The 27467-nt window shown below is 47.0% G+C and overlaps 1 protein-coding gene across 3 annotated transcripts; it reads right to left on the bottom strand.

Annotated features, from left to right (window-relative positions):
- Window positions 1–14055: 14055 nt before the first annotated feature.
- Window positions 14056–25145, bottom strand: LOC147020924 (uncharacterized). Of its 3 annotated transcripts, none has more exons than XM_085890582.1 (5): window positions 25033–25145; window positions 24401–24848; window positions 17989–18105; window positions 17785–17877; window positions 14056–17145 (listed from the first exon to the last, which is right to left on the bottom strand). In XM_085890582.1, exons 2-5 carry the CDS (start codon window positions 24780–24782, stop codon window positions 16592–16594), a joined length of 1146 nt encoding a protein of 381 aa, XP_085746708.1. In that variant the 5' UTR covers window positions 24783–24848; window positions 25033–25145; the 3' UTR covers window positions 14056–16591. The 3 variants fall into 3 exon arrangements, with proteins under 3 accessions (XP_085746708.1, XP_085746706.1, XP_085746709.1); XM_085890580.1 differs by having other exon boundaries at window positions 24945–25144; XM_085890583.1 differs by having other exon boundaries at window positions 25037–25143.
- Window positions 25146–27467: the final 2322 nt, after the last annotated feature.

Raw genomic sequence — 27467 nt, 5'->3', positions numbered from 1 at the left:
CATCGGTGGGGTCCATTTGGATTATTTTTCGTTGTTAGTGGCATTTTGAAGACCATTGAGGGCTTGCTTGTTTTTTCTCTATTGATGATCAAGTTTTCTTTGCATCGTCTGTATGTTGCTGCCGAAGACCTTCTCTGTGGGACATCTTTCGGGTGGTCTGCTAGGTCCATTGCACTCAGGGTGTGTTTGTCCGGTTGTACAAGTGAGATGATGCTGTCGGGTCAGACTGACACTGCGTACGAGGTGTCAATGTTGGGTCAGGCTGGTGCAGCATGTGAGGTGTTCGACATGGAGAGCTTTTCTTCTTTACTGCAGCACTTGACTGGTAAATCGATCCTCGTGAACAGGACTCCTCCAATCACAGTCAATCACTCTCCAACCAATGTCAATCACTGTACTGGTTTCTGTTAAAGTGTAGCTCGGAGTCAATGATAGCTCTAATTTTACCAGCGCATGTCAACCATTATATAGAGTAATGTCATGTGCAGGCACAGAGACGGGATCTTGTAACTGCTTCTTTTAATACAATGGTGATGCAAAAACAAATCAAACAAACAGTAGAATGTTTGCCAAGGCACAATCACAATCCAGAACAGAGAAAAGAACAATTCACATCACAAAGAATGGTGAACGTTAAATTGTGAGAACCGTTATGAACATCAAAATACAGAGATCGCCCACCCCACAGACCAGAATATGATCAAGCAGAGACAAATAATGTTTTCTTTTCTTACTCACCTGACTGATTTTGTGGAGGGTGAAAACAAGAAAAGATAAACGGATATAGAGCGGTAAAGATCATCATGGCGTGACAGGACCTTGTAAAAGAACCCTGTCCTCGTAAAATCTCATCTCAAATCTCATGGCACTGTGGCACAGACCAAGCATCAGATGAACCTCCGCCCAACTGGTTGACTTGCAATCTCAGCTCCGGCCCATTACAAATCCATTCCCAATCACTTTCCAGGTTTATTGTGATATATATATATATATATATATATATATATATATATATATATATATATATATATATATATATATATATATATATATATTGTTGCGAATTCGCGCCCACCGGCGTGCGAACGACCGCGTGTAGCCAAAAGCGGCCGCCTCGCCCACCAGAACGGACAATTCAGTCGTGACCCTCCGGGAACTACCGCCCGGAGCCAGTCACGGGTGGGGGTTTAACCTCGCCACAACTCAGTCCGCATTCTACCCGCCCGAAATAGGGTCCGATCGCCGAATGGTTGATTTACCTAAGTACTCGCGCGAGTAGCGTACCGAAGAGTTGTACCACGCCACAGGCCGACTCCGGACACGGACCGCTGAAGCAGTTCGTTCCGTATTACAGGGATAACCGAGCGGAGTTATCGTCGGCCTTGACGGTTCCGATTAATTTCCGGGATGAAACCCACTACGAACCCCTGACGTGATGCAAGATGGAGATTCAATAAAAGGAAGGAGACGAAGCAAAGCGGGAAACAGTTCAACAAGCAATGCACATTTATTACGGAAACACGGAAGGCACGTATATTACAGTCAAGACAAGATGCAACAAAAGCAAATGCAATACGACCGAATAAAAGGGCAATTATTTACAACACATACAGTTCTACTTGTCGGGACTCGGCGCCACATCACTCATACAAAAAGCAAAGGAAAGAAAGCCACCCTCACAGGCAAGGAGGCAGACAGGTCCGTGGACCAAATGTGCGTGGATCCTGGAGGAGCGGCCAGGTCCACGAGACCGAGAAGGTCTTACCCGCATCCTCGTGACGCGAAGGCGGGCAAGCCGCAATGTTCGCGCAGCTGCGCCCCGACTCCGTGCCCCTGGCGTCGTCGGCGAGCCCTCTCCGGCATGCTCTGTGCAAGCAGTTTTGTTGGCACCACGTTTAGGGTGGGGGAGGAACGGGGCCCCCCGGCACTATCTCAGCGCGGATGGGGGGGGGGGATTGCTGATGCTCAGGGAGAGGGGAATGGGTGGCTGGCTTGGACCCCGCGACGAGACGAGCGACCCCCACACCGCAACCTCGTTGCCGACCGCCGTCTTCACTTGACTCGAACTTGAACTCTTCACTTGCCCCGACCAGCCGCCTGCAACTCAACCGCGTGAACTCTGCGAGTCGCCTTATGCTAGCGTCTTTATTGGCCGCAGGAGGAGCCTATATGCAAATTTCAGGATCAAAACGCGATTGGAGGCGGGGCCACGCCACCCTCTGTTAAGATGTACTGTACATATGAGTGCGCCCCCGGCATGTCTGTCCTAGCGCCGGCAATTTTATTTAAGTCGTCCGTGTGAGTGAGTTTGTTTAGGTAGTTACTCAGCCCTCAGGTTATTTATTTTGGGGACACGAATACCATGAATGTCGCACTCAGGGATCCGTAGGTAAAATGTACTAGGGGAAAACTACACATGATGGCACACGAAAATTTGACGACTCGGGACGAGTCTGTAAAAAGTGGAGGGGGTAGTGTTGTGGTTGATGAAATTCGCAAACCACCATTCAGGTCCCGTAGGTGAGATATCTCTGTAAGTATATGTGTAGTTAGGCCCAAACCCGTTGTTTAGAGGGAATAAATGTCATTCATTCGGGCTGCGACCCTTCAGGATAGCCGTTTTTCTTTTACTATCTTTATTTTGGACCAGCCGCCATTACTACCACCACAACCACCACCAACCACGTCTCAACAGCCATCACACAACAACCACCAACCGCAACGCCGCTTCACAACAACAACAACGCTAACAGCCACGACCCTTGCCGTCACATCTCGCTCTCACAACCATCGCATCACCGCCATTCCCGCGCCGCTTGTGGGCACCGATCCTGGACTCGTACAGGGCGCGCACCGAGCAGCGGGTGCAAAAACACCAGCCTTTCCGAGAAATCGGATCAAGAACGATTCACGCCCACTTCTGTTCCGTCCTATCAGCGAGCGTGGGGCGATTTGGCCCCGCCTCCAGGTGCGTCGGAGTATAATCGCTATATGCAGATTCGCGGATCAAGAATCATTCACGCCCACTTCTCCTCTGTCCAATGGGGAGCGTGGCTCCGCCCCCGAGCGATTCCTGATCCAAAAATTTGCATATGATTTCTCCTGTCGGACTATAAAGCACCGAGCGCGGGGCGAATTAAGAGTTGAGTTTCTGAATCGAGTGAGCAGTTGGACGGAGTTGAGAAGAGTGGAGAGTGGGAGAGTTGGAGAGTTGTGGCGGCGGCGAAGGCAGTCGAGATGGCGCTCGTGTCAGAGTCGGGGAGCTGCGGAGAGGGGAGGCCGGTAACGCGACCGAGGTCGCGGTGGAGTCGCTCGTTGCGGGACCCAAGCCAGCGAGATATCCTCATTCCCCCGAGCATCAACAACCCCCTCCTGTTTCCCCCCCCCCCGCGCTGAGATAGTGTGAGAAGGGGGCCCCGTTCCCACCCCATTCCAGGCAGTGCCAGCGAGGCCCGCAGGGTCGGGGCGCCGCCGCCATTTTGCGGCTCATCACCAGACGGGTAGGCTCGACGCGGTCTCGGCCCCAGGCCCGTCTGCCCCCTTGTAGTTGAGGGTGGTCCCTTTTTCTTTTGCTTTGAGTATATGTGTTGTCGGCGCCGTCTGTGAAGTAAAACTGTATAAGTGTTGCCGTGTGCTCGGTAGTCGGTAGTAGATCTGCAGTGTGTTTTTCTTTTGTTGCATTTGCTTTTTGTGCAGAATTGTTGTGTTTCTTTAGTTACTTTTACATTTGCTTTTGGTGCATAATTGTTGAAATTGTATATGTGTGCTTTCCGTTTGCTGCGGAATAAATGTGCTTTATGTTGAACTGTTTTTCCCATTTCGCTTCGTCTTTTCTTTTATTGAATCCTCATCTTACTTCACGTAAAGGATTGGTCGTGGGCTAAATACGCCCAATAATTAATCGAACCGTCGAGGTTGACGACAACACCGCTCGGTTATCCCGATAGTACGGAACGGGTCGCTTAAAGTGGCCCGTGTCCAAAGTCGACCTGCGGCGAGGTGCGATCGCCCGGTCTACCCTCCGTGTGGGTACTTAGGTAGGTCGAATTTGGCGAGCAACCCTATCCCACGCGGGGGGCCGATTGGCACGATCGTGGTGAGGCCGAAAGGCCCACCCGTGACTAGTTCCCGGCGTTAGTCCGAGAGGGTCACGACGGGATTGTCCGTCCGGTGGGCGACGTGCCGCGATTCGAGTTACGTGGCCGCTCGCACGCCGGCGGGCGCGAATCCGCAACAATATATATATATATATATATATATATATATATATATATATATATATATATATATATATATATATATATATATATATATATATATATATATATATATTGTTGTGGTTACCAAATTCGCAAACCACCATTCAGGTCCCTTAGGTGAGGTATCTCGGCAAGTATATGTGTAGTTAGGCCCAAACCCGTTGTCTAGTGGGAATACATGTCATTTATGCGTGCTGCGACTCTTCAGGATAGCCGTTTTTCTTTTACTATCTTTATTTTGGACCAACCGCCATGATTACCACCACAACCACAACATCAACCACCAACCACAACGCCGCTTCACCACAACCGCCACGACCTTCACGTCACACTTCGCAACCGTCGCATCGCCACCATTCTTGCGCCGCCTGTGGGTGCCGGTGTTGGACTCGTGCAGGGCGCGCGCCGAACAGCGTGTACAAAATCACGGATTTTGTGCTTCAAAAACGGATCAAAAACGACACACGCCCACTTTTTGCCGTCCAATCGGTGAGCGAGGGGCGATTTGGCCCCGCCTCCAGGACGATCGATATATGCAAATTTATGGATCAAAAAGCCTTCACGCCCACTTTTTCTCGGGCCAATGGGGAGCGAGGTGAAAGGTCAAAGGGAGGGGGTCAAAGGCGAAGCTACGGGGGGGGGGGGGATAAAAGGACCGTGTTCGTCAGGCAGAAGAGAGTCGGAGAGTCGGAGAGTCGGAGAGTCGGAGAGTCGGAGAGTCGGAGAGTCGGAAACAGAGAGTCAAGACTTCGCGGGCGGTGGAGCTGCTCGTCGTGTGCGTTGGAGTCGGAACGGAGGGGACGGAGCTGTGGAAAGGCGGCGACACCAGACGAGGGGGTGCTCGCGTCGTGCAGGAAGCTGCACCCGAGGGAGGCCGACAGCGCGACCTGGCCGAGGTGGAGACGCTCGTCGCGGGATAATAAAGATCCTCTATACCCCGAGCATCAGCAACCCCCTCCTGTTTCCCCCCGCGCTGAGATAGTGCGACCAAGGGGGCCCCTTTCCCACCCCCTCCCAGACACTGTCCGCGAGGCCCGCGGAGTTGAGGCGCCATCGCCGCTCCTCGTCTCATCACCAGACGGGTAGGCCGACCCGGTCTCGGCCTCAGGCCCGCCTCATCCTTGAGGGTATTCTTTCCTTGGTTTTGGGTATGTGTTGTCGGCGCCGTCTGTGAAGTAGAATTGTATAAGTGTTGCCGTGTGCTCGGTAGTCGGTATTAGCTCTGCATTGTGTTTTCGCTTTTACATTTGCTTTTTGTGTAAATTACATTGTGTCTTTTCTGTGTGCATTTGGTGGAATTGTATATGTGTGCTCCCGTGTGCCGCGAATAAATGTGCTTTGTGTTGAACTGTTTCCCGCTTCGCTTCGTCATTTCCTTCATTGAATCCTCATCTTGCTTCACGTAAAGGGTTGGTAGTTGGCTGAATACGCCCGATAATTAATCGAACCGTCGAGGTCGACGATAACACCGCTCGGTTATTCTGATAGTACGGAACGGGTCGCTTAAGTGGCCCGTGTCCGAAGTCGACCTGCGGCGAGGTGCGATCGCCCGGTCTACCCTCCGCGTGGGTACTTAGGTAGGTCGAATTTGGCGAGCAACCCTATCCCACGCGGGGGCTGATTGGCTCGATCGCGGTGAGACCGAAAGGTCCACCCGTGACTGGTTCCCGGCGTTAGTCCGAGAGGGTCACGACTGGATTGTCCGTCCGGTGGGCGACGTGCCGCGATTCGAGTTACGTGGCCGTCAGCACGCCGGCGGGCGCGAATCCGCAACAATATATATATATATATATATATATATATATATATATATATATATATATATATATATATATATATATATATATATATATATATATATATATATATATATATATATAAACTGAACAAAAATATAAACGCACCAACCTAAATATCTAAGTCAAGATTGCCCTTATGGGAAAATGGTCAAACCGATGATATGTTTGAGCAATGGTTCCTTTGTTTTGCACAAGACAGATGTTCCCATTGAAATTAACCACTCTGAGTGTGTGGACTCACACGTTGAGTAATCCTTCCCATGAGCACCATGGGGCTTGACAGAGTGATGGTCAGTGAGCGTGACCAGGACACAAACACTCCCTATAGCTTGCCCTATAAAAGGCCTCCCCAAAATGTGGACTGGTGCCAAATGTCAACATGCCACAGATGTCACAAATCTTGAGGGAGCGCGCCATTGGCATGCTGAATGCTGGGACGTCAGTACGGGCCGTTGCAGCACACTTCAATGTCTACCACTCCACCATTAGCCGCCTGAGAACACGCCTCAGAGAGACTGGAAGCACCGTGAACCGCGCACATGCCCGGCGACCACGTGTGACCACCGCCGGTCAGGATCGTCACATGAGGCTGCAACATCTCCGGGATCGACTCCGACCGGCCACGAGGACTGCCGATGAGACTGTCGGGCTGCATAACAGGCGCATTTCAGCCCAGATGATGCGTAACCGCTTGAGGGAGGCCAACCTCCGAGCCCGCCGACCACACCGGGGACTCGACCTCACTGCAGTCCGGCATCAGACCCGACTGAACTGGGCCAATGTTCACTTGCGCTGGACCCTCGCACGATGGAGGAGAGTGCTGTTCACCGATGAGTCGCCGTTCCAGCTGTATCGGGCTGATGGCGGACTCCACGTCTGGCGTCGGGCTGGGGAGCGCTACACTGATGCCAATGTCCTTCGTCGGGTGTCACACGGTGGTGCCAGTGTTATGGTGTGGGCAGGCATATGCCATGGAGAGCGCACTCGGCTTCATTTCATTGAAGGCAACTTGAACGGGCAGCGGTACAGGGACGAGATACTCAGACCCATCGTCGTGACGTTTCAGCACGACAATGCTCGCCCCCATGTTGCCAGGATCTGCATGGACTTCCTCGGTGAGGAGGACATTGATGTCCTCGACTGGCCTCCATATTCTCCCGACATGTCGCCCTTCGAGCACCTTTGGGACGTTCTTGATCGACGCGTACGACAACGTTACGCAGTCCCAGAGAACGTCCGCCAGCTCCGTGTGGCTCTCCAGGAGGAATGGGAAAACATCCCTCAGGCCACCATCGATAATCTGGTGATGTCCATGCGCCGGAGATGCACCGCTCTGCGCGACGCCAACGGTGGACACACCCGCCACTGACTGTGTGAACTCTGACAGTGACACCTCGGTTGTGTCGGCTGTTGTAGCGCAAAGACTGTCGCCAGAATTCTCAAGGAACTCTTTGAAATTTAATGCTCAATTGTCATGGATTCTATAACCAAATTGTTGCGAAGATTTAGTATTAATGAGTTCGAGGTAAAATAGTAACAATCGCTTGGTGCGTTTATATTTTTGCGCTTGGTGTGTTTATATTTTTGTTCAGTATATATATCTCACACACACACACACACACACACACACACACACACACACACACACACACACACACACACACACACACACACACACACACACACACACACACACACACACACACACACACACACACACACACACACACACATTTTTGTTTGTTAGTTGTCAGTTGTTTTGTTCCTTTTTTGTTTCATCCCCACCTTTCCCTTCCTCTTCTTGCTGTGTTTCATTCAGCTTGTGTGTAACTTCTTCTACCCCATGTATCGTTTTCCCCCTACCCTTGATCTCATTCTCACTTCTACTCTGATGTTGGTATTTTGGTGGCTGTCTCTGTCTGTCTGTCTGATCGTGATACGTTTGGTCGTTACTTATGCAATTTCAACCAAACTTGACAGGATGATTAAGGGTCACACGATGGAGGTTGTAACGACTTCATTTCCCCCTCTCCATTCCCAAAGGCTGCAAAATCTGTGTGGAGGTGTATTGTTACGAATTTGGAAGTTCACTGCACACAACAGCCAGGTCCTATAGATCAGTTATATCGATAAAGAACGTGTTTCTAGTAAGGGTCCCGTCCCTAGTCTAATGGGAATTAAATGTCCGTGCGCTGCGGAGTTATTTTGATAGTCAGGTTTTTCTTTTACATCACTTATAACAATGACAACAACGCCCACCTTCGCTTTCACAACAACAACACTGCCCGAGGAATTCTTCGCGCACTCGCGGGCGGAGTTTAACATGAGCATGGCATCCCTCTTTGGCCAATCGGCAAGGAGGAGGTGTCTCATTCGCCCCATCTCCCACTCAGCACCATTACGCACGTGGCCGGAGGTGAGAAGGTAGGCGGAGCTACAAACGCCTCCGATTGGGACTCCACCCAAAAGCGTGGGAGTTGCCCCGGCTACCGTGGGCCTGTCCAATGGGAGACAGCCAGGGAATCGCGCGATGGGTCCGACCAATCAGGAGGTGAGTGGCCAGGAGAAGAAGCCCCTCCCTCCTGAAGGGAAAAGTGTGGTTGTTGGGATGAGTGTGAGGATATTACGTCCCGTGTGTCTCGAAGTGCGTCTGCCTGGGTTTGCGGCGGACTGCATCCCACGCTTCAGAGTTGTCTCGTCTGGCACGTTACAGCGAGCGGTCGACCATTTTTTATCAAGGCGGATCACCTCGTCCTCGCCTCCTCTGGGTTTGGCTGCCCTGGTCCATGCTTTTGGCAACTGGAGCTCCGAGAAGGTGACGACGACCAGCCGCGCGCTCATGACCAGGGAGCCAGCCGTTCTGACTCACAGCCGAACTATCCTCCTCGGCTGGAGAGCCGAATAAAGACCCGGCAGGTCCATTTTCTTTTTGGGTGTGCATGTCTATGTGCGGGCCTGTCTTTTCTAAGTAGAATTGGAAAGTGCTTTTGCTTGTACATTTGATACATTTCTTATTCGGATAACTCTGTTCTTTGTGTGTTCCCTTCCCCCCATTGTAAATAAATCCCCTCTTTTTGAATGACCTAGCTCGTCCTTGTCCTATCTGCCATTGGTTTGCCGAGCTGCGAACGGGAATTAGGAGACCTCATTGCTGCCGAAATCTTGCAATCGGCCCAGCAGGATTCTTGTACTCTCCGCTCAGGGTACCGCTCGGATCCGGCTCGGTAACGGCCCGGATCACGCAGATGCTGCCGAGGGTGAATTTCCCTGGTAGCTTGGACGATGTGGGTATTTAGGTAAATTGAAATTGGCAATTAACCCTATCCCACGTGGTCGACCTATTGGCGATCTTCGGTCCGATAAGGGACCCGTGACATTTCGGATTTATCTGAAAGGTACGACCGAGATTCCGGGTGTTCGATGTAGCCAACTCTACTGCTCCACCTAGCGGTCGTGCTCGCCGCCGACACCCGGCCCCTCAACAGTATATCTGTGGTAAGATGCGTTATCTTGGAATTTTTCCAAGACGGCTTCTAAAAACAAAAGTAATAACAACACCAATGATTATAGCATAATATTGTTACGGCTGTGGAAAATCGCAGAACACCATATAGGTCCTTAGTTCAGTTATGCTGATAAGTCAGTGTTCAGTTAGATTTCCCCACCGTTGTTTAATGGGAATTATTTGTGTCACCGGTCTGTGATCTTCAGTTAGCCGTTTTTCTTTCATTATCGTTATTTTGGACCAACCACAACAACCACGATCAACAACAACCACGATCGCCTCAACCACCAACCACAACAACCACGATCAACACCAACCACGATCGCCTCAACCACCAACCACCCTCTCCACACCGCCTTCCTAACAACGACATCTCCCCCACCCAAATAACATCGCCTCACCTTCATCCCCGAAGCGACACCATCTTTGTACCAGCTGCGGCAAGTCCCCAGCGAACAGCGTCGCTGCAAACCGACGTGGGGGTTTCGTTGTTGGCACCAGCAACGGTGATTTCACGCACGTCTGCTCTGTGAAAGCTTCACCTCGGAAAACGGATCACAGGAGAAAAAGGGGCGGGGCCTGTGGAGGTCAGAGGTCAGAGAGCGCCAGCAACGGTGATTTCACGCACGTCTACTCTGTGAAAGCTTCGCTTCGGAAAACGGATCACAGGAGAAAAAGGGGCGGGGCCTGTGGAGGTCAGAGGTCAGAGAGCGGATGTCAGATCTCGTCTCACCAACCCTATAAAAGGCCACGCAGAGCGCCAGTTCAGTGTGAGAGTTGTCAGTCAGAGTAGTCGGTGGAGCCTGGAGGCGGTCGGAGAAGCCTGGGGCCGGAAGAACACAGGCGGGGCGAAGACCAGGAGAGCGGAGGACGCGCGAGGCAAAGAGCGTGGCTGAGCCTGCAGTGCCGCGCAGATATGCGCGTTTGTGTGGGAAGAGCCGGAGAGAGCTCGCCAGCCAGCGCCAAACGGTCTGAGGTGATCGGGCTTTGGGACAGTCCGAGCGTTGCGGAGGAACGGACGGGTTCTTACAAAGAGCATCAACTTTGAAAGAGCATCCAAACCCATTCGTTCCTCTCAGCGCGTTGCCAGCTGAGGCCCGACACCCGGCCGCCTGGCAAGGCCTGGGCACAACCGTGGCTACGCTAGCTGCCGTGGGGAAAGAGCGTCGCGGGTCACCCCATCAAGGCACCACGAGGGTGGAGGTAACCTGCAACGGTCTCGTGGGACTCCTTCGGTCCACCAAGTCTATGGGTCCAGTCTGACCCCCTTGTCTCTGAGGGAGTCTTTCTTTGCTTTTATTTGTGTGAATGTTGTGGCGCCATGTCCCACAAGTAGAACTGTGTAAGTGCTTGTCAATAATAATCAGACGGTTGTAGTGCTTTTACCTTGCTCGTGTCTTGTCCCCTTCCCCCCCCCCCTTCATTGCATCCCTGTTTACGTGTGCATTATAAATAAATGTCCTTCTATGAATGTTAACCCGTTCGTTGTGTCCTCTTTCCCCATCAAACCGCCGTATTACTTTCAGAATAATAGCGGGCTTTTTAAAAGCCGATAAAATGATTGGGTCCAGCGAGGTCTCGCGATTATACACCGCTCGGTTATCCCAGAACAGAGCGAACCGCTTAAGCGGTTCGTGTCCGAACAGGCCTCGCTGAGGTACGGTCTCTCGGTAGGCTGCCCACGCGAATACTTTGGTATATCGATTAATTTGGCGATTGACCCTGTCTCGCGCGGGTAGAATATTGACTAGGCCGTGGTGTGCGCTTGGAGCACACCCATGACTGGTTTACGGCATTGTTCCGAAAAGTCGCGACTGAATTGTCCGTCCGCTGGGTGAGACGGCCGCCATTGGCTAAAGCGGCTGTTCGCACGCTGGGCGGGCGGTAGATTCGTAACAATATTAATATCATTACACAGCAATATTAATACGAATAATGTCCTCCTCTCCAAGGGGTTTTTCCTCCTTGGACAAACTCCGTATTAAAGTAGATTGTGTATAAATAGCTTATCGTGGCGTTTCGTGGTGCACTCCCACCGGAAATAAAAAATCTTATAAGCCAGAAAAATGTATGATTACCTATTTTAACAGTCGCTACTGTTGTTTAACACTAAACTGAAAGGGAGGAAACCCGGGGTGTGTTCAAGTTATCAAGCAGCGAGCAAGCGCTTGCCGAGCCAGCCATTCCTTATCAACGGTTTTGAATGGAATGCTTGCTTGAATGCTTAAGGCACTTGGTGAGTGCTCTACAAGAAACTTGGTAAGTGAACACATCCCCGACGTTCTTGAGGCATGAGGCCAAAGCCTCGATCTACTGTAATCTATATACCCCAGGAGGATAATATTCTGACCCTTCCACCGCTGCTGGGGAACAGGTGTACTCGTATGTACAAAAAAAAAATTGGTTTCTGGTTCATGAGGGTACTCTCCCTCGTCCAGGAAACAGCCAATCGTGCAGTGTCTGATGCAGGAACATGGCATGGTGCAGCGCATTGACACTGGAGATGTGACATATTTCTGCTGAAACTGCACTTTACATGATTTATTCAAAAAGAGGAACTCAAACGCTCAGACCACCTCGACGTGAATCTATCCCTCAATACCATACAAAATCGATCTGATGTTTTTCCGATTTCCCATTTATAAAGTTGGTAATTTTATGATTAAAGTCAAGTTTTGCGATTTCCTCTTGAAAAAGTCCTTTCTTTCAAGCTTCTGGGTCTCACTATCTGCCATGATCTTTCTTGGGAAAGCCACATTTCCAAGCTGGCCTCCAAAGCCGGTCGCTGACTGGGAATCCTGCGTCGTGCAAAGTCCTTCCTTGGCACACCTGAGCTCCTGACCACATACAAAGCTTTCATCTGCAGCCTGATGGAGTACTGCTCTGCCCTCTGGGCTGGTGCTCCTGCCTCTCACCTTTCTTGGCTTCACGCTGTGTAAACCAAGGCATTCCGGATCATTGGTATCTCCCGAGATGAGGCCGAGTCTTTGGGTCTCTCACTTTCTTACTGCAGGCAGGTCGGTGGTCTTTTTGTCTTCTACAGTCTCCTCTCCGGCCTCGCTTCCTCCCCCCCCCCGCTCTGTCCCCCACCCCCCTATATTTCTGCAGGGCGCTCAAGGTCCTCCAGCAACCCCCTTCTGGTAAAACTACCAAAATCAAGAATCACTGCTCACCTTCACTCTTGCATTCCTCTTTTTCCCCACCTTTGGAACAACCTCCCACACGCTCTTCAAACCCACTCTTCCCTCCAGGTCTTTAAAACAACTGTTCATCACCACCTCTTATTTTCCCCATCCAAAAACATGATATTTTCTACCCTCACTAATCCACCCCAAACCCACCTCCTTCATATTCCCTGCTTTCCTTCCTGAAAGTACCTGTAGTATCCATCTTGTTTACCCCGTGTACCCTGCCCCATCCTGCTCCCTTCTACAGATCTCATGTGTGTATTCCTTACTGTTTTGTGCTCCCCTCTCCCATCCCTATTGTCTCCTGCTCCCCTTGTTATATGTTCTTTGTGTTAGCTCTTATACGAGCCTTGACATTGTATATTTTTCAAAAAATTTCTTATTCTTCTTCACGATTAGCCAAGATGTTGCATCAGGATGTCGACCGTCGTATCCATACTGTATACGCGTTACATCGCAAAAAGATTGAACTCAAATGGCGAATAATTTTCGATTTTCCACAAACGTGCCCGGTTGATGCGTCCTTGGTGGTTATATTGTAATACAGTACAAACCGAGATGGTTTCATGCTACACCAATGGCCGAAAGACCCCAAGCTAGCCAGAAATTGGATGAGGTTTATCCAAAATACCCGAGTGTGGATCGGGCCGAAAAAAAATGTTCCCTTTTGTGCTCAGAACATGTTACAGAGCACATTATGAAACAACAGAGATGGCTATATCTTGTCGTTATCCACCACGATTCAGAGAGGACGCCATACCCACGATTAAGCAGAAGAAACAACCATCACTCAAAAGTATTATCTCTACCGAGCTACCACCACATGCACACAGGCGATTTGAGCGGTGAATCAAACACCTGTGTTGGCATGCCAGCGACCAATCTCACCTCATCACCACTGGAGCCTCTGCGAGTTATGTGGGTGGCCCCCTGCAAAAGCTCACATGGGGGGCCCTTTCTATCAGAGGGCCAATGATATGGTGACATCTGCAGGTGAAGAATTGATTCATGCCTCGCCCCCGGCGAGGAAAGAATTGATCATCAGAGAAAGAAGTAGTTTTTTGCATTAGATTATATGAATTAAGGCACATCAAAAGTATCCCTTTGATTATTCTTTCTCTGTGATGTCACGTTTTCCCAAAAAATGACGTCAAAAGTGACGGTTTCACATACAATTAAAATGAGTGGAGAAAAAGACACATTTCCTGTCTGGATAATCAAATATGACTGAGGAATTGACTGTCAGGTCTCACTGCGATACCACATGAAAAACTTGACCTTAAAAATCACAATGACCGAAAATATGAAATTTAAAAAAATCTTTATATCTCAGAAACTGAGCTGGAGAAATCCTTCAAAATTATTCTGTGGAACCCGATTAAAAACCAAAATTATTTTGTGAAACCTGATTAAAAACAAAAAATATGTTGTGGAACCCATTAAAAACCAAAATTATTTGGTGGAACCCTCTTAAAAACCAAAATTTTTTGTGGAACCCTCTTAAAAACCAAAATTATTTTGTGGAACCCTCTTAAAAACCAAAATTATTTTGTGAAACCCTCTTAAAAACCAAAATTATTTTGTGAAACCCTCTTAAAAACCAAAATTATTTTGTCGAACCCTCTTAAAAACCAAAATTATTTTGTCGAACCCTCTTAAAAACCAAAATTCTTTTGTCGAACCCTCTTAAAAACCAAAATTATTTTGTGGAACCCTATTAAAAACCAAAATTATTTTGTGGAACCCTATTAAAAACCAAAATTATTCTGTGGAACCCTCTTAAATAAATAAATAAATAAAAACTTCAGAAAGGGGATGCCATATGTAGTTGAAGTAGTTATGAAGTTATGTAGTTGAACTACAAAACTATGTAGTTGAAAGTGTTTCAACACCACGACAACAGATTCACGTCATCACCCATGCTGAATCTGCCCAAAATGTGCTGATTACGAGTGCGTGTTACGACTCAAAGAAGGCATAAACACCTAAAACCTTTGGACTGTTCACAGGAACGATCTTAACACTGGTGCTTCAAAAGTTGCCATATTAAAGTTTCAAAAATCAAATGTAGCAATCGTGCTACACCCATAAGCCGTACGATGATATGCATCATTCCCAGCCATTTACATGAATCTTGGAAATCATCGTGAAAATGCAGGCAATCGGTGTTGATCAGGTGTTCAGCGGACAATGATGGGCTATTTCATATGGTTGTCGAAAGCAATCTCAGAGTTGATGTAACGTCATAATCGATCACCTCGTCCCTTTTGGGTATCTGTGAATATGAAATCTTGCATCCACCTACCCTTGAGATTTTAGTTTAAAATAATGTTTCTCAGAACAGCCATGATGCATACAAATGGTGGTGAATTGTGCTACTCACACTTTGCACACCATAATGTGAGCATACCGTAAAAAAGGAATGTGATTAACTCTTCCTAGTTTACCACAAATGACAAAAAAATATCACTGTGGCTTTATGACAAATCAAATCTCTTTAAGGGTTCATGATTCATGTAAAAATCTGTCAGAAAGAGATATGTTTCAGATCATTTGCTCCCCTCACCAAATAAATTATACGATTCATTGAAAGTTTTGTCCATTATTTGACAAGAAGTCAATGTGTAGATTAAAAATAACTTCCAGACCAAACGATGTTCAACAACCTCAGATGGTAACACAAGCGTCTTAAAAATATCACCAACTCGCACGGCACTCGGTAGAGCGCAAACATCCACCAGGCTCAACGGTTTACGTTTTGGATCCCACTGATAGGCAGGTTCTGGATCCGGACCTGAACCAAAATCTAATAGTCTTGTTCTTGTCATCTAACCGACGTGTCCACTAAGTTTCATCTGAATCCGTTCACAACGCTTTGAGATATCGTTTTAACCCCATCTCTCAATGGTGAAGAATCACTTTAAAAATTCCCAGATCCCGATCTTCACAAAAATCGAATCATTTGTCCTCGTCACACACCCAACCTGCAAACCAACTTTCATTCAAAGCTGTCCATAACTTTTTGAGATATCCTGCTCTCAAAAAGACAGACAGACATGAATGAAAACATAACCTCGGTCCCACCTTCAGGGGCACAGGTAATATGATAATTCCAGAACATTTTTTTTTTTAATGCCGTGTCTTCCCCATCACTGAATCATTACCCAGAAACTATTCCTTGAGTACAACTTCTCATTTAACTCGGGCTCACATTGATCTTGGATAACTTGATAACTTTTATTTATCAATATCAAATTAACCAGATGGAATGTGTCTCCATACATTACCTTCCTGTCCCATTTACTCTTCAATTAACCATAGATACAAGGACATGCTCTGCCAAGTGTTCACCCTTCTTACTCCTTGTTTTCATCTATTTATTTTTTAATCCCATTACAGAAACCAAAAATATATAACCAGTTGATGGAAACTTTTGTGAACATAATTATTGTACTCTTCATTGCTGGATACAGCCTGGGGTCTGTGGTATGCATTCTTGAATCCTCTTTCCCTCCTATAATTTGTTCTCCTGTTTCCTTGTAAAGGTACAAAAGGAGAACTTCACTATTGTTCATCGGGAAGTATGGCTTTCAATTCACTGAACATGCCCTGTGAAAAGAGCAAATTGCCAGGTCTGAAGCCAACAAGATTCACTCACAGTTAAACAGGAGCTTCACAATGGAACTCCATCACCTTTGTTGCGATGTTCGGTTATATTTTAAGTAACTAAGTGAGGTCTGCATCTAGACGTGTCATAAGTAAGTTTGTCTTTTTTCAGGAGCCACGAGCTTTACATAAAACTGAACAGCATGAAACTGGCCATTCAGGTAGCGTCCTGCTCTACTGCCCACAGACGGTACTGCCAACTTGCTTGAACATTGCATTTCCTGATTCCTGTAAGAGAGAACAGCGATGTTTATGCAGATGAGCTGGGCGAGCAAATCTCCTGCCACAAGCATGGCAAATGTACGGTTTCTCTCCAGTGTGTGTGCGATAGTGGCGAATCATGGTTGATATATAGCCAAAGGTCTTTCCACATTCTTTGCAGGAGTAGGGTTTCTCTCCAGTATGTGTACGTCGATGACTCACCAAATTACACAACACAGTGAATCCTTTGCCACAGTCCTGGCATTTAAAAGGTTTTTCTCCGGTGTGTGTTCGCCGATGGCAGTTGAGGTTGCTTTTTTTGGTGAATGTTTTTCCACAGTTTTCACATTTGTGCACGCTCTCACAACCGAGCAAGCGACTGTGTTTTTTCACACCACACGTCTCCATCTCTTGCTCATCTCTGGGTGTGTTATCTGCATCATATGGGTTATCCGTTGTTTGACTTTCAATGATGGGCTGCTCCAAATGTTGACGGCCATAATGACCATCATCTTCACATCTTTTGCCTGTCAACATAGAAAGGAAAAGATGCTCAATTAAAGACAAACAACAAACAAAATTAGGAAAATCCTCTTGGGAAGATCTCCCTCCAATTTCTGGTTTTAGACCAATTTCAATGTTTAGAAGTAACCTTAACGTTATGACGGTTTAAAAATTAGAAAGCAACGAATAAACAGTGGAGCAACAGCCGGACACAAGACAACAAACAAACAGGACAAGAGAGGGGGGAGAAAGACACTGCAACCCACAAGTAAGAGAGTTGGGTTAGGAAGGGTTGATGGGGAGCAAGAGAAGATTGTGGATAGGGATGAAGAATGGCTCGACTTGGCGGTGCACGCACTGCCTGATTGACGCACTGCAGGGAAGTGCGAATGAACAGCTTCAGGAAGAAGGCACCGCAAGCATGAGAAGAGTGGAAGTGGGTGGAAAGCCTGGATTTGGGGAGTTTAGCCAGGAAGGGGTTACTGGAAGAACATGTGCATCCTCAAGTTGCTGGGGAAGGGTTGGAGGGCTGAGAGGGCTAGACGTGAGAAGAGGCGGTTTAAAAAAAAAAAAAAAAAAAAAAAAAAAAAAAAAAAGAGGCTGGATGCATATGTCATATCACCGCAGGTATGGGAATGGTAGGCCCACAAGTATTTGCTTACCTTCAAGTGAATGTTCAGATTCAACTTTGACCTCCATTTCAGGTCGGACTCCACAATGGATTCCAGAATAATTTGCTGGAGTCTGACTGCAAACTTAGGAAACAAAGTATAGAAGCAATAAACGACCACTTTGCAAACTGAAGATGATCCCCAAATAATATACCCGAGGCTCAAATCGTGCGATCCATTTATTTGCTCTCCAACCTGTTTGTTGAGAAAGGTCGTCTTCCATTCGAAGTCCGTACATTGGAACATTATCGTCAAGTGAGGTTTCCAGCATTCTGTGCGGAGATTTCACCAACTGCGATGCTCTTGGCATATCTGTAAGAAACAAAGGGAATGTTTTCAGATATAATTTAAATTTTATGTAAAAATCAACTTTTAGTTCCAACACAAAGCACTTTTGTGCTTTGGAAATGGTGGGAAAATTGGTGGGGTGTTTTTTTCATGTAAAGATTCTTCTGATGTACCATACTTTGTTACAGAGCGTCGGAGCTGCTGAAGCAGTTTCTTAACAAGGGTTCTCCTGGGCGGTTTGCCATTGCCTTCCCAGCAATAGTTGGGGAAGGAACTTGTAATTTGTTCAGGGTGCCAGAGATGGCTTGCCTACTCTACAAGGACACCGTGTGATCTGTCATGTCCGTCAAGCAGACTGGACACCCTTTTTCACGTCCATCGAAGGGACGACACACATGCATGCCTCACCCTGCCTGTGAAACACCAGGATGACAGTTTATAGCTGGGTCGGGATTCAAACCCAGGCTAAACAGTGCATCATGATGATACAAAGTGAAAAACTACACAAAGATCCAGTTTGTTTTTTATTTGAGGTTAGTTTTCCATTAATGGACCTCCCTAACACCAAAGAAAACAGTAAAGCTAGATTCAGGGTTTTCGCCCCCCAAGTGCTGCAGCATATGTGTATCAGGCCTGGAAATGCATACAATAAGAGGCATATTAGAGTAGCGGTCCAGCCCAGGAAAATTAGCTCAACCCCAACCGGAGGTAGAACCAGCTAAAACTGGTATCATTTTATTCCTCTGGATGTCTCGTTTTCAGAAAATGATGATGCAGTTGCAGCAACTGTGTACAAGCCAAATTAACCCCTTCCTTGCGGACATCCATGAAAAATTGCCATTTTCAATTATCGCCACATACATTCAAATGAGCCAAGTTAAATTCAACCAAAGTTCTTTATTTTAATTTATTTGATGTAACAGATAACAGACAACACATTCAACGGGGTTTAGAGCTAATCCAAGGGTTGGAGGGTTAAAAAAAACCATCAAAACTGAAAAGTTCGTGAATTTTGGTAGTCGGATAAATCGTCCCAAATCCTACCCCCAACAGATATTGTACCAGTGTCAGACCAACTTCTATTCCTTTTCCTGCATACCCCAGTGATGCAAAACTGACATTGAGAGAGGCAAAATTGATACAGTGTGGCATGTTACCCCTGGTTTGCGACAGTGCCCAAAACTGGCACTTGTGTCTACGTGTCAATCTCATTTTCATCCTGTCCGGCTGGTGTGTTATTTTGATTTTGACACTCCGTGCATGAACAGGCATCAATACAATCAAGTCCAGCAAGCTGACAAGTACACTTCCTTCCATTGGAGCCGTCCTTATCTTTGCAGTCCAAGTGAGTGAGGTCTCGCACCTCGATTGGAGCCGGTGGCTTTGAGAACATGGTCGGTGTGATGCCTCCATCATCATAAGCACGCCAGCCATGACCGATGAAATCAAACAGAAGAATGCAGTCCTAGAGGAGTCATTCAAGGCGAAGGATGCAAAGTCCTGTGCCATCCTCTGCCAGGATTTGGAAGATGCCATTCCGCAGTCCATACTTTAAACAGTAGCCCAATTTCAGAATCCGGGGAGGGAAGGTTCAGTCATTTTCACCAACTGGGATAGCTTCCTGTCTGGTGTTGGCTTCATGGTTAGGGTGGTGGGCTTGGGATCTGAGGATCCTGAGTTCAAATCCCACTCAGCTGTTGAATCAACACCAGGTGAGGTTGACTGCCTGTCATCCTTCTGAGGTCGGCAAAATGAGTGCCAGCTTGCTGGTATCGTGTGTCGGAGTGGCGACCCATCCAACCAGGATTGTGCCCAATAGCCAAGGAGACTGCTAAGGCAGCACCAATGCTCGAGCAAAGCATAAACCATGAGGCCAAGAGCCAGGGGGATGTCATTGGATTCACCCTGCGTAAAAGTGCCCTGCTGAGATGGATGATGACCAGGTACATCACAGGGGAATACGCAGAGGCATACAAGGAACTCTGTAACTCAGCTGGGAAAAAAGAAAGGCTTCATGAAGAGCTTGGAGAGAGCCATCTACAGAGGGACAGAAAAGATGTCCAGGCAATGAAGGAGCACCTTTGTACTCAGTGACAAGATCCCTTCAGCCTTGATGAGGTTTTATAACAACTGATCAACATCACCAAAGGCCAGATGGCTAGTCTGGAAGTTGAGAACTCATTGAAGGGGATCCCACATAGGGGGAAAGATATTGCCAAGGAATTCATGAGTGAAAGACTCTGAGAGGACCCCACGAAAAACTTCTGGGATCCAATGAAGAAAAAAAAAATGGTGATGACCTTTCTGGACATGAAGAAGACACTACCCAATGACAGAGAGAAATTGATCATTGACACAGAGGTACTGTGTTTTGGTGGCTTTTGGGAGTGGCGCAGAGTTGTGATGTTGACTTGAAGTATGTCCTTAGCCATGAACTCGCAGCCGTGCCACCAGCCCTCTTCCACGACGACGGAAAGATAAGGAAGACCAACAAAGCTGACCTCTCTCAGAAACTGGAGTCCAATTGTTCAGAGATTCTAACATCACTCCCACAGATTCGAGATTCAACATCACCCACCTATATCACCGAAGGAATGGCCATGATCCAATCACGAAATGAAAACCACTTGAACCTGTACATTCAAAGATTTGGCAGATGTGCAAAAACGAACAGTATGGCTGCTGACAAATCCTTCCCTGGATTTGAGCTCTGTCACCATTGTCTTCGACCGCCATGATCATCCATTGTCCATCAAAACAGCAGAGAGGCAATGCCGGGGTACCTCTGTTTCAGAATTACCCACGTTCCAAATCCAGGAAAACAGACAGGTCCCAAACTATCGCAGGTTTCTGAGAGTGGCCAGCAACAAGGCATGTCTTGCCAATTACATCAGTGAATACATTGTAGATCATGCAGGGGAGTACATCCCACATGATAAATGTATCATTTGGGCAGGGGGATTTACTGATGGAAAACTTGTGAAGGCTGTGACCTCAACAGGCCTGACATACTTGGAGAGTAGGGTGTTCCAAAAAAATGAAAGTTTGATTTTTGCTGCTCCCTGATTTTGCCTTTGTTCCAATACCCCATAAGAACTTATAGGTCAAAAATGAACAAAATTCCATTATATTTAGGGGTTCCTCAAGTTGGCACAATTATGTACATTAAGGAGAGGGCATTTTGCACTGCAATGTCAAAAAGCTCATCTCGGTCTCCTTGGAAAAACTATTCTTTCATCCTATATGACTGCTGTGGTTTTTGACGATTCTTTTTCAGTTCTTGATATAGATGGGGTACAGCTTCATCACCCTTTCCTGACATTTGTCCAGTCGCTGGATGGGAATCCGGGCCTTTTCCCAAAGTGCCGAACAGTCTCAATCGTCCGCTTTGCACTTTCCTTAATAGTACTTCCAATGCTCCGTGTGGTGGTATCAGAAATTGCACAGAACTGCTCCGTTAGTTGGCAAGCCAGCACAGTGAATAACTGCTGTAGGTTTGCCAACCAACCATACTGACAAATAACTCCTTGTGGTGCTTGCAGTTGCCATGACACAATCTGAAAAAGGAAGTTATGTAAATTCCAATGAAAATATCAAACAACCATATTAATTGTGAAGTGTACTGCGTTGTGCACATTCGACGGCATGTAATTATCAGTTACAGTTTGGCAAATTTCAACAATATTGTGCCAACTTGAGGAACCCCTAAACCTCCTCCAATCTGCTTCATATTTAACCTCCGCCATCGAAGATCGGAGGTTACTGTTTTCACCCCTTTCTGTTTGTTTGTTTGTTTGTTTGTGAACAGTATTGCGGAAAAACTCGACGGATTTTGACGAAACTTGGTGGGGGGATTAGGTATGGTCCAAGGACCATGCCATTAGATTCTGGACTCGGTCCAAAATCCAATATGACCGCAATGGCGGCCATTTTGAAAAAAAAAATTTGAATTTTTTTTTTTTTGCATTTCTACATTTTTTAAGTGATTTCCAACCCCCCCCCCCCCAAAAAAAAAAATGTTGGAGAAAAGAACTATAACTCTGTCAGCACTGTTGACGTCATATTTAATGAATAAGATATAAGGTTCAGTTGAGTGACCCAGCAGTATTGGTGGCGGAGGTTTTGCACTCTACCGAGTGCTCCCCCTCAGGTTGGTGTGTATGTTTCTACTGTCAAATGGAACAAAGGCACACCCAGGGAGCATGAATATTCATACTTTTATTTTTTACCCCCTTTTATGAAGCACCCTATTGGAGAGCCTCTACTCCAACCAAGAGGAAGCAGCAACGGGGATGATTCTCCATGCGTGGTCTCCCCCAGGGCAATGGTCGCCTAATTATCCGCTGTGATGATACTGATGTCCTCGTCAGTATCATCACAGGTATGCGCTCTACTATTTTACATGTTGCAAATATAAAATCAGATATTTACATGTTGCCAAACTCCCTGAGATTTTCTTTTTTTCACCTTCAGGATGCGGTAATTGTAGTTGTTGATTTACATGTTGCCAAACACCCTGAGGTTTTGTTTTTTCACCTTCAGGATGCGGTAATTGTAGTTGTTGATTTTACCACCCATGTCAAAGTTTCCTCATCGGAAAATGTCATCTCGTCGAGAAACCCGAGGAATTGTGGACTTAACATTACTCGATGAATTATTATGACTTCATGTGCCATTTACACTTGGTTTCTATCATGTGTGTCCATCAAAAGTTTAAAAAGCTGCACAAGGACTTTATGGACATCCTGTCCTACTGGAAGCCCATTTATCCACCTTGGAGAATCAATGAAAAGTCGTTGTCAAAAATAAATAAAAACTAGAGGGGAGCACTCGGGAGAATGCAAAACCTCCGCCGCCAATACTGCTGGGTCACTCAAGTGAACCTTATATCTTATTCATTAAATATGATGTCAACAGTGCCGACAGTTATAGTTCTTTTCTCCATTTTTTTTTTGGGGGGGGGAGGGGTTTGAAAATAATTTAAAACAAGTAGAAATGCAAAAAAAGAAATCGAAATTTTGTTGAAAAAAAAGTTGCAAAAATTTTTTTTTCTCGAACAATTTTTTTTTGGGGGGGGGGTTGGAAATCACTAAAAACATGTAGAAATGCAAAAAAAAACATTTTTTTTTCTCTAACAATTTTTTGGGGGAGGGGGTTGGAAATCACTACAAAACATGTGGAGATGCAAAAAAAAAGATTTTTTTCTAAATTTTTTTCAGGGGGGGGTTGGAAATCACTTAAAACATGTAGAAATGCAAAAAAAAAAAATTTTCTCCAACAATTTTTGGGGGGTTGGAAATCACTTAAAAACATGTAGAAATGCAAAAAAAAAAAATTTCCTCTAAATTTTTTTGGGGGGCTAACAATTTTTTTGGGGGGGGTTGGAAATCACTTAAAACATGCAGAAATGCAAAAAAAAATATAAAATAAATTCCTCGAACAACTTTTTGGGAGAGGGGGTTGGAAATCACTACAAAAAACATGTAAAGATGCAAAAAAAAATTTTTTTTCTCTAAATTTTTTTCAGGGGGGGGGTTTGGAAATCACTTAAAACATGTAGAAATGCAAAAAAAATAAAAAATAAATTCCTCGAACAATTTTTGGGGAGAGGGGGTTGGGAATCACTACAAAACATGGAGAGATGCAAAAAAAAAATTTTTCTCTAATTTTTTTTTCAAGGGAGGGGGGGTTTGGAAATCACTTAAAACATGTAGAAATGCAAAAAAAATAAAAAATAAATTCCTCGAACAATTTTTGGGGAGAGGGGGTTGGGAATCACTACAAAACATGTAGAGATGCAAAAAAAAATTTTTTCTCTAATTTTTTTTTCAAGGGAGGGGGGGTTTGGAAATCACTTAAAACATGTAGAAATGCAAAAAAAAAAATTTTTTTTTCTCTAAATTTTTTGGGGGGTCACAATTTTTTGGGGGGAGAGTTGGAAATCACTTAAAACATGCAGAAATGCAAAAAAAAAAAATTCCTCCAACTATTTTTTTTGGGGGGGGGGGACAAAGTCCAAAATTTAATGGCATGATCCTTGGACCATACCTAACCCCCCCAACAAGTTTCGTCGAAATCCGTCGAAGAGTTTTTCCGTAATACTGTTCACAAACAAACAAACAAACAGACAGGGGTGAAAACAGTAACCTCCATCCATCTTCGAAGATGGAGGAGGTTAATAAAATTTCGTTATGTGGTTGGAGCACCAAGTGTTTTGACGTGCCGTCACAACTGACCACCACAACTACAACGGACATCACCACAACCTCCCGAATCCTCCCCGTGCGAAAGTAAAGCAAAACGCGCGTTTTTCTCGGACCTGCACTCCGCACTAGTGCGTCCAGCCTGCGGGCGCACACGCCGAGCTCTTCGGCCAGGCCGTGCAGCAAGGCGGTCAGAGTTTCCACTAGGGTATCCGAGCCGTGCTCCGAGCCGTACCCTGGGCCGTCCTCCCCGGGAAAACTCATCTGCACCAGACGGCGCAGCGACGCGTAGCATCCGAACGGGAGACGCTCTCTGGCCGCCGAGAAGAGCTCGCACCGCACGCTCGGGGGTTCGGCGCACGCAGCCAGCTCCTCGTAGCTCTCGATCCCCAGGTGAAGCACGACGGCGCGAGCGACGCGTGCACTCAGGCCTTGGGACGTCAACCAGGCCGGGAACACACCTTCGGGCACACTCGTCATGCCTCCCGACTGTGACATTGGACTGTTAATCCTTGGGACTTGACGACTGACTCAACGAGGCACGAAACCCGACTCGACGATCTCCTGAGGTTAAAAAAAAAAAAAAAAAAAAAAAAAAAAAAAAAAAACAACAACAACAACAAATCAGCTCGCCTACAGGTAAACGCTCCGACACCACACCTGTATTGAGAATGGCTGGTGTGACGGGAAGCGTGCAACAAATACTAAAATAAATAATAAATCAACGGGTGAAGAGAAATCGAGTCACAGGCGGTTTGGCTTCCATTGGAAGAGGAGTAATCTCTGTCGATTTCGGCTTCAGCACGTGGGGACCGACGGCTCACAGCTGTGTCGACATCAATCAACCGCTTCCGGTTCCGGCGGGGCCGGTCTGAGGGCCACGAACTTTTCCCGAATCGATGCGTTTAACCAGTGATTATTGGTGTAATATATTCACAAACGGCTCTGCTGCGTCACTTAGTTACTAACCGGCTCGTTTATCAGCTCGACGACTTTGCCTTTGATTCGCGACGCAGTTTGGTACAGTGCCATCAGGGGGCGCTGTATCATGGAGCACACATTGCACGACACTGGGATCGTGTTAAAGTACAATCCACACCCGACAGTACATAGGGCTTTGGGTTAGACCACGCCCCCATTTACACTCTGGCAGTACATTGTATTATTTGGAATTATTGCCTGTACAGTCAGTACGTAGAGTAAACTAGAAGGGCACACTCAGTAGAGCGCACACCTCCACCACCTCATGCCTGATCCATGAGAACATATCCGGCCCGATACATGTTTGAGATATCATACTATACACAACTATAACGGTTTAGCCCGATCTCTCAACGGTGAAGAATCACTTTTAAAATTCTAGTAGTCGGATCCGGATCCGGATCTTCACTAAAATCTAATCAGTTCGTCCTTGTCACACACCCAACCTATCCAACAAGTTTCGCCCAAATCCATCCACAACTTTTTGAGACATCCTGCACACAGACAGACAGACAAACAAACAGAAAGGTGTGAAAACATAACCTCCTTCACCTTCCCTGGCAGAGATAATAAATCTATACATATGCCAATAAATGGCTGTGTGTGTGTGTGTGTGTGTGTGTGTGTGTGTGTGTGTGTGTGTGTGTGTGTGTGTGTGTGTGTGTGTGTGTGTGTGTGTGTGTGTGTGTGTGTGTGTGTGTGTGTGTGTGTGTGTGTGTGTGTGTGTGTGTGCACTCCATAACTCCAAACCCATGAAACCTCGCAGCCTGAAACTTTGCAAGCACACGAAGGGAACTCCTAGAAAATGCAAGAGTGAAAATTGGATGTCTGGGTTAATTAAAACACACCTTTTGAAGATAATTAACGGCATTATTTAATTATATCCTTCATTCGGCGATCCTTGACCACCTCGCTCTCGAGGATCTCAAGGTATATCCTGGGTTACCTTGCTGGTGTCTGATGCCACCATGTTTTTTGGCCTGCTCAACCTTGCCTTGACAACGATTTCTTAACGATAAAGTCAAAGATTGTTCATACCATTAAAAAAAAGTCGGCGTGTATGGGGGGGTTGCCCCCCAAAATAGGTATTTGCTATCTTCTCAGAAACTACACACACAATTCTGATAAAACTTGACGACAACCTTCATCACCCATGATAAACCAAAGCTTATTCACACCATCAAAAAATCGGGGGTCGAAGGGGATGTAAGGGATGGTTGCCTCCCCAAAATATTGTTACGGATTCGCGCCCGCCGGCGTGCTGACGGCCACGTAACTTGAATCGCGGCACGTCGCCCACCGGACGGACAATCCAGTCGTGACCCTCTCGGACTAACGCCGGGAACCAGTCACGGGTGGACCTTTCGGTCTCACCGCGATCGAGCCAATCGGCCCCCGCGTGGGATAGGGTTGCTCGCCAAATTCGACCTACCTAAGTACCCACACGGAGGGTAGACCGGGCGATCGCACCTCGCCGCAGGTCGACTTCGGACACGGGCCACTTACGCGACCCGTTCCGTACTATCGGGATAACCGAGCGGTGTTATCGTCGACCTCGACGGTTCGATTAATTATCGGGCGTATTCAGCCCACTACCAACCCTTTACGTGAAGCAAGATGAGGATTCAATGAAAGAAATGACGAAGCGAAGCGGGAAACAGTTCAACATAAAGCACATTTATTCGCGATGAACGGAAAGCACACATATACAATTCCACCAAAAGCACATAGAAAAGAAGAGAAACACAATGCAATTTTACACAAAAAGCAAATGTAAAAGCGAAGACACAATGCAGAGCTAATACCGACTACCGAGCACACGGCAACACTGATACAATTCTACTTCACAGACGGCGCCGACAACACATATTCCCAAAGCAAAAGAAAAGAGAACCACCCTCCAGGATGAGGCGGGCCTGGGGCCGAGACCGGGTCGGGCCTACCCGTCTGATGATGAGGAGCGAAGCGGCGATGGTGCCCCAACTCTGCGGGCCTCGCGGACAGTGTCTGGTAGGGGGTGGGAAGGGGGCCCCCTTGGTCGCACTATCTCAGCGCGGGGGGAAACAGGAGGGGGTTGCTGATGCTCGGGGAAAGGAGGATTTTTACTCTGTCTCGAGTCCCGCGACGAGCGTCTCCACCTCGACCAGGTCGCGCCGTCGGCCTCCCTGGTGTGCAGCTCCCGGCACGACGCGAGCACCCCCT

This window comes from Eptatretus burgeri, chromosome 8 (assembly GCF_056783735.1).
Source record: "Eptatretus burgeri isolate ZD-2024b chromosome 8, Ebu_testis_v1, whole genome shotgun sequence".
NCBI classification, from domain to species: Eukaryota; Metazoa; Chordata; class Myxini; order Myxiniformes; family Myxinidae; genus Eptatretus; species Eptatretus burgeri.
The sequence above is the reverse complement of the archived record's forward strand: the minus strand, read 5'-3'. Positions and strand labels throughout refer to the sequence as shown.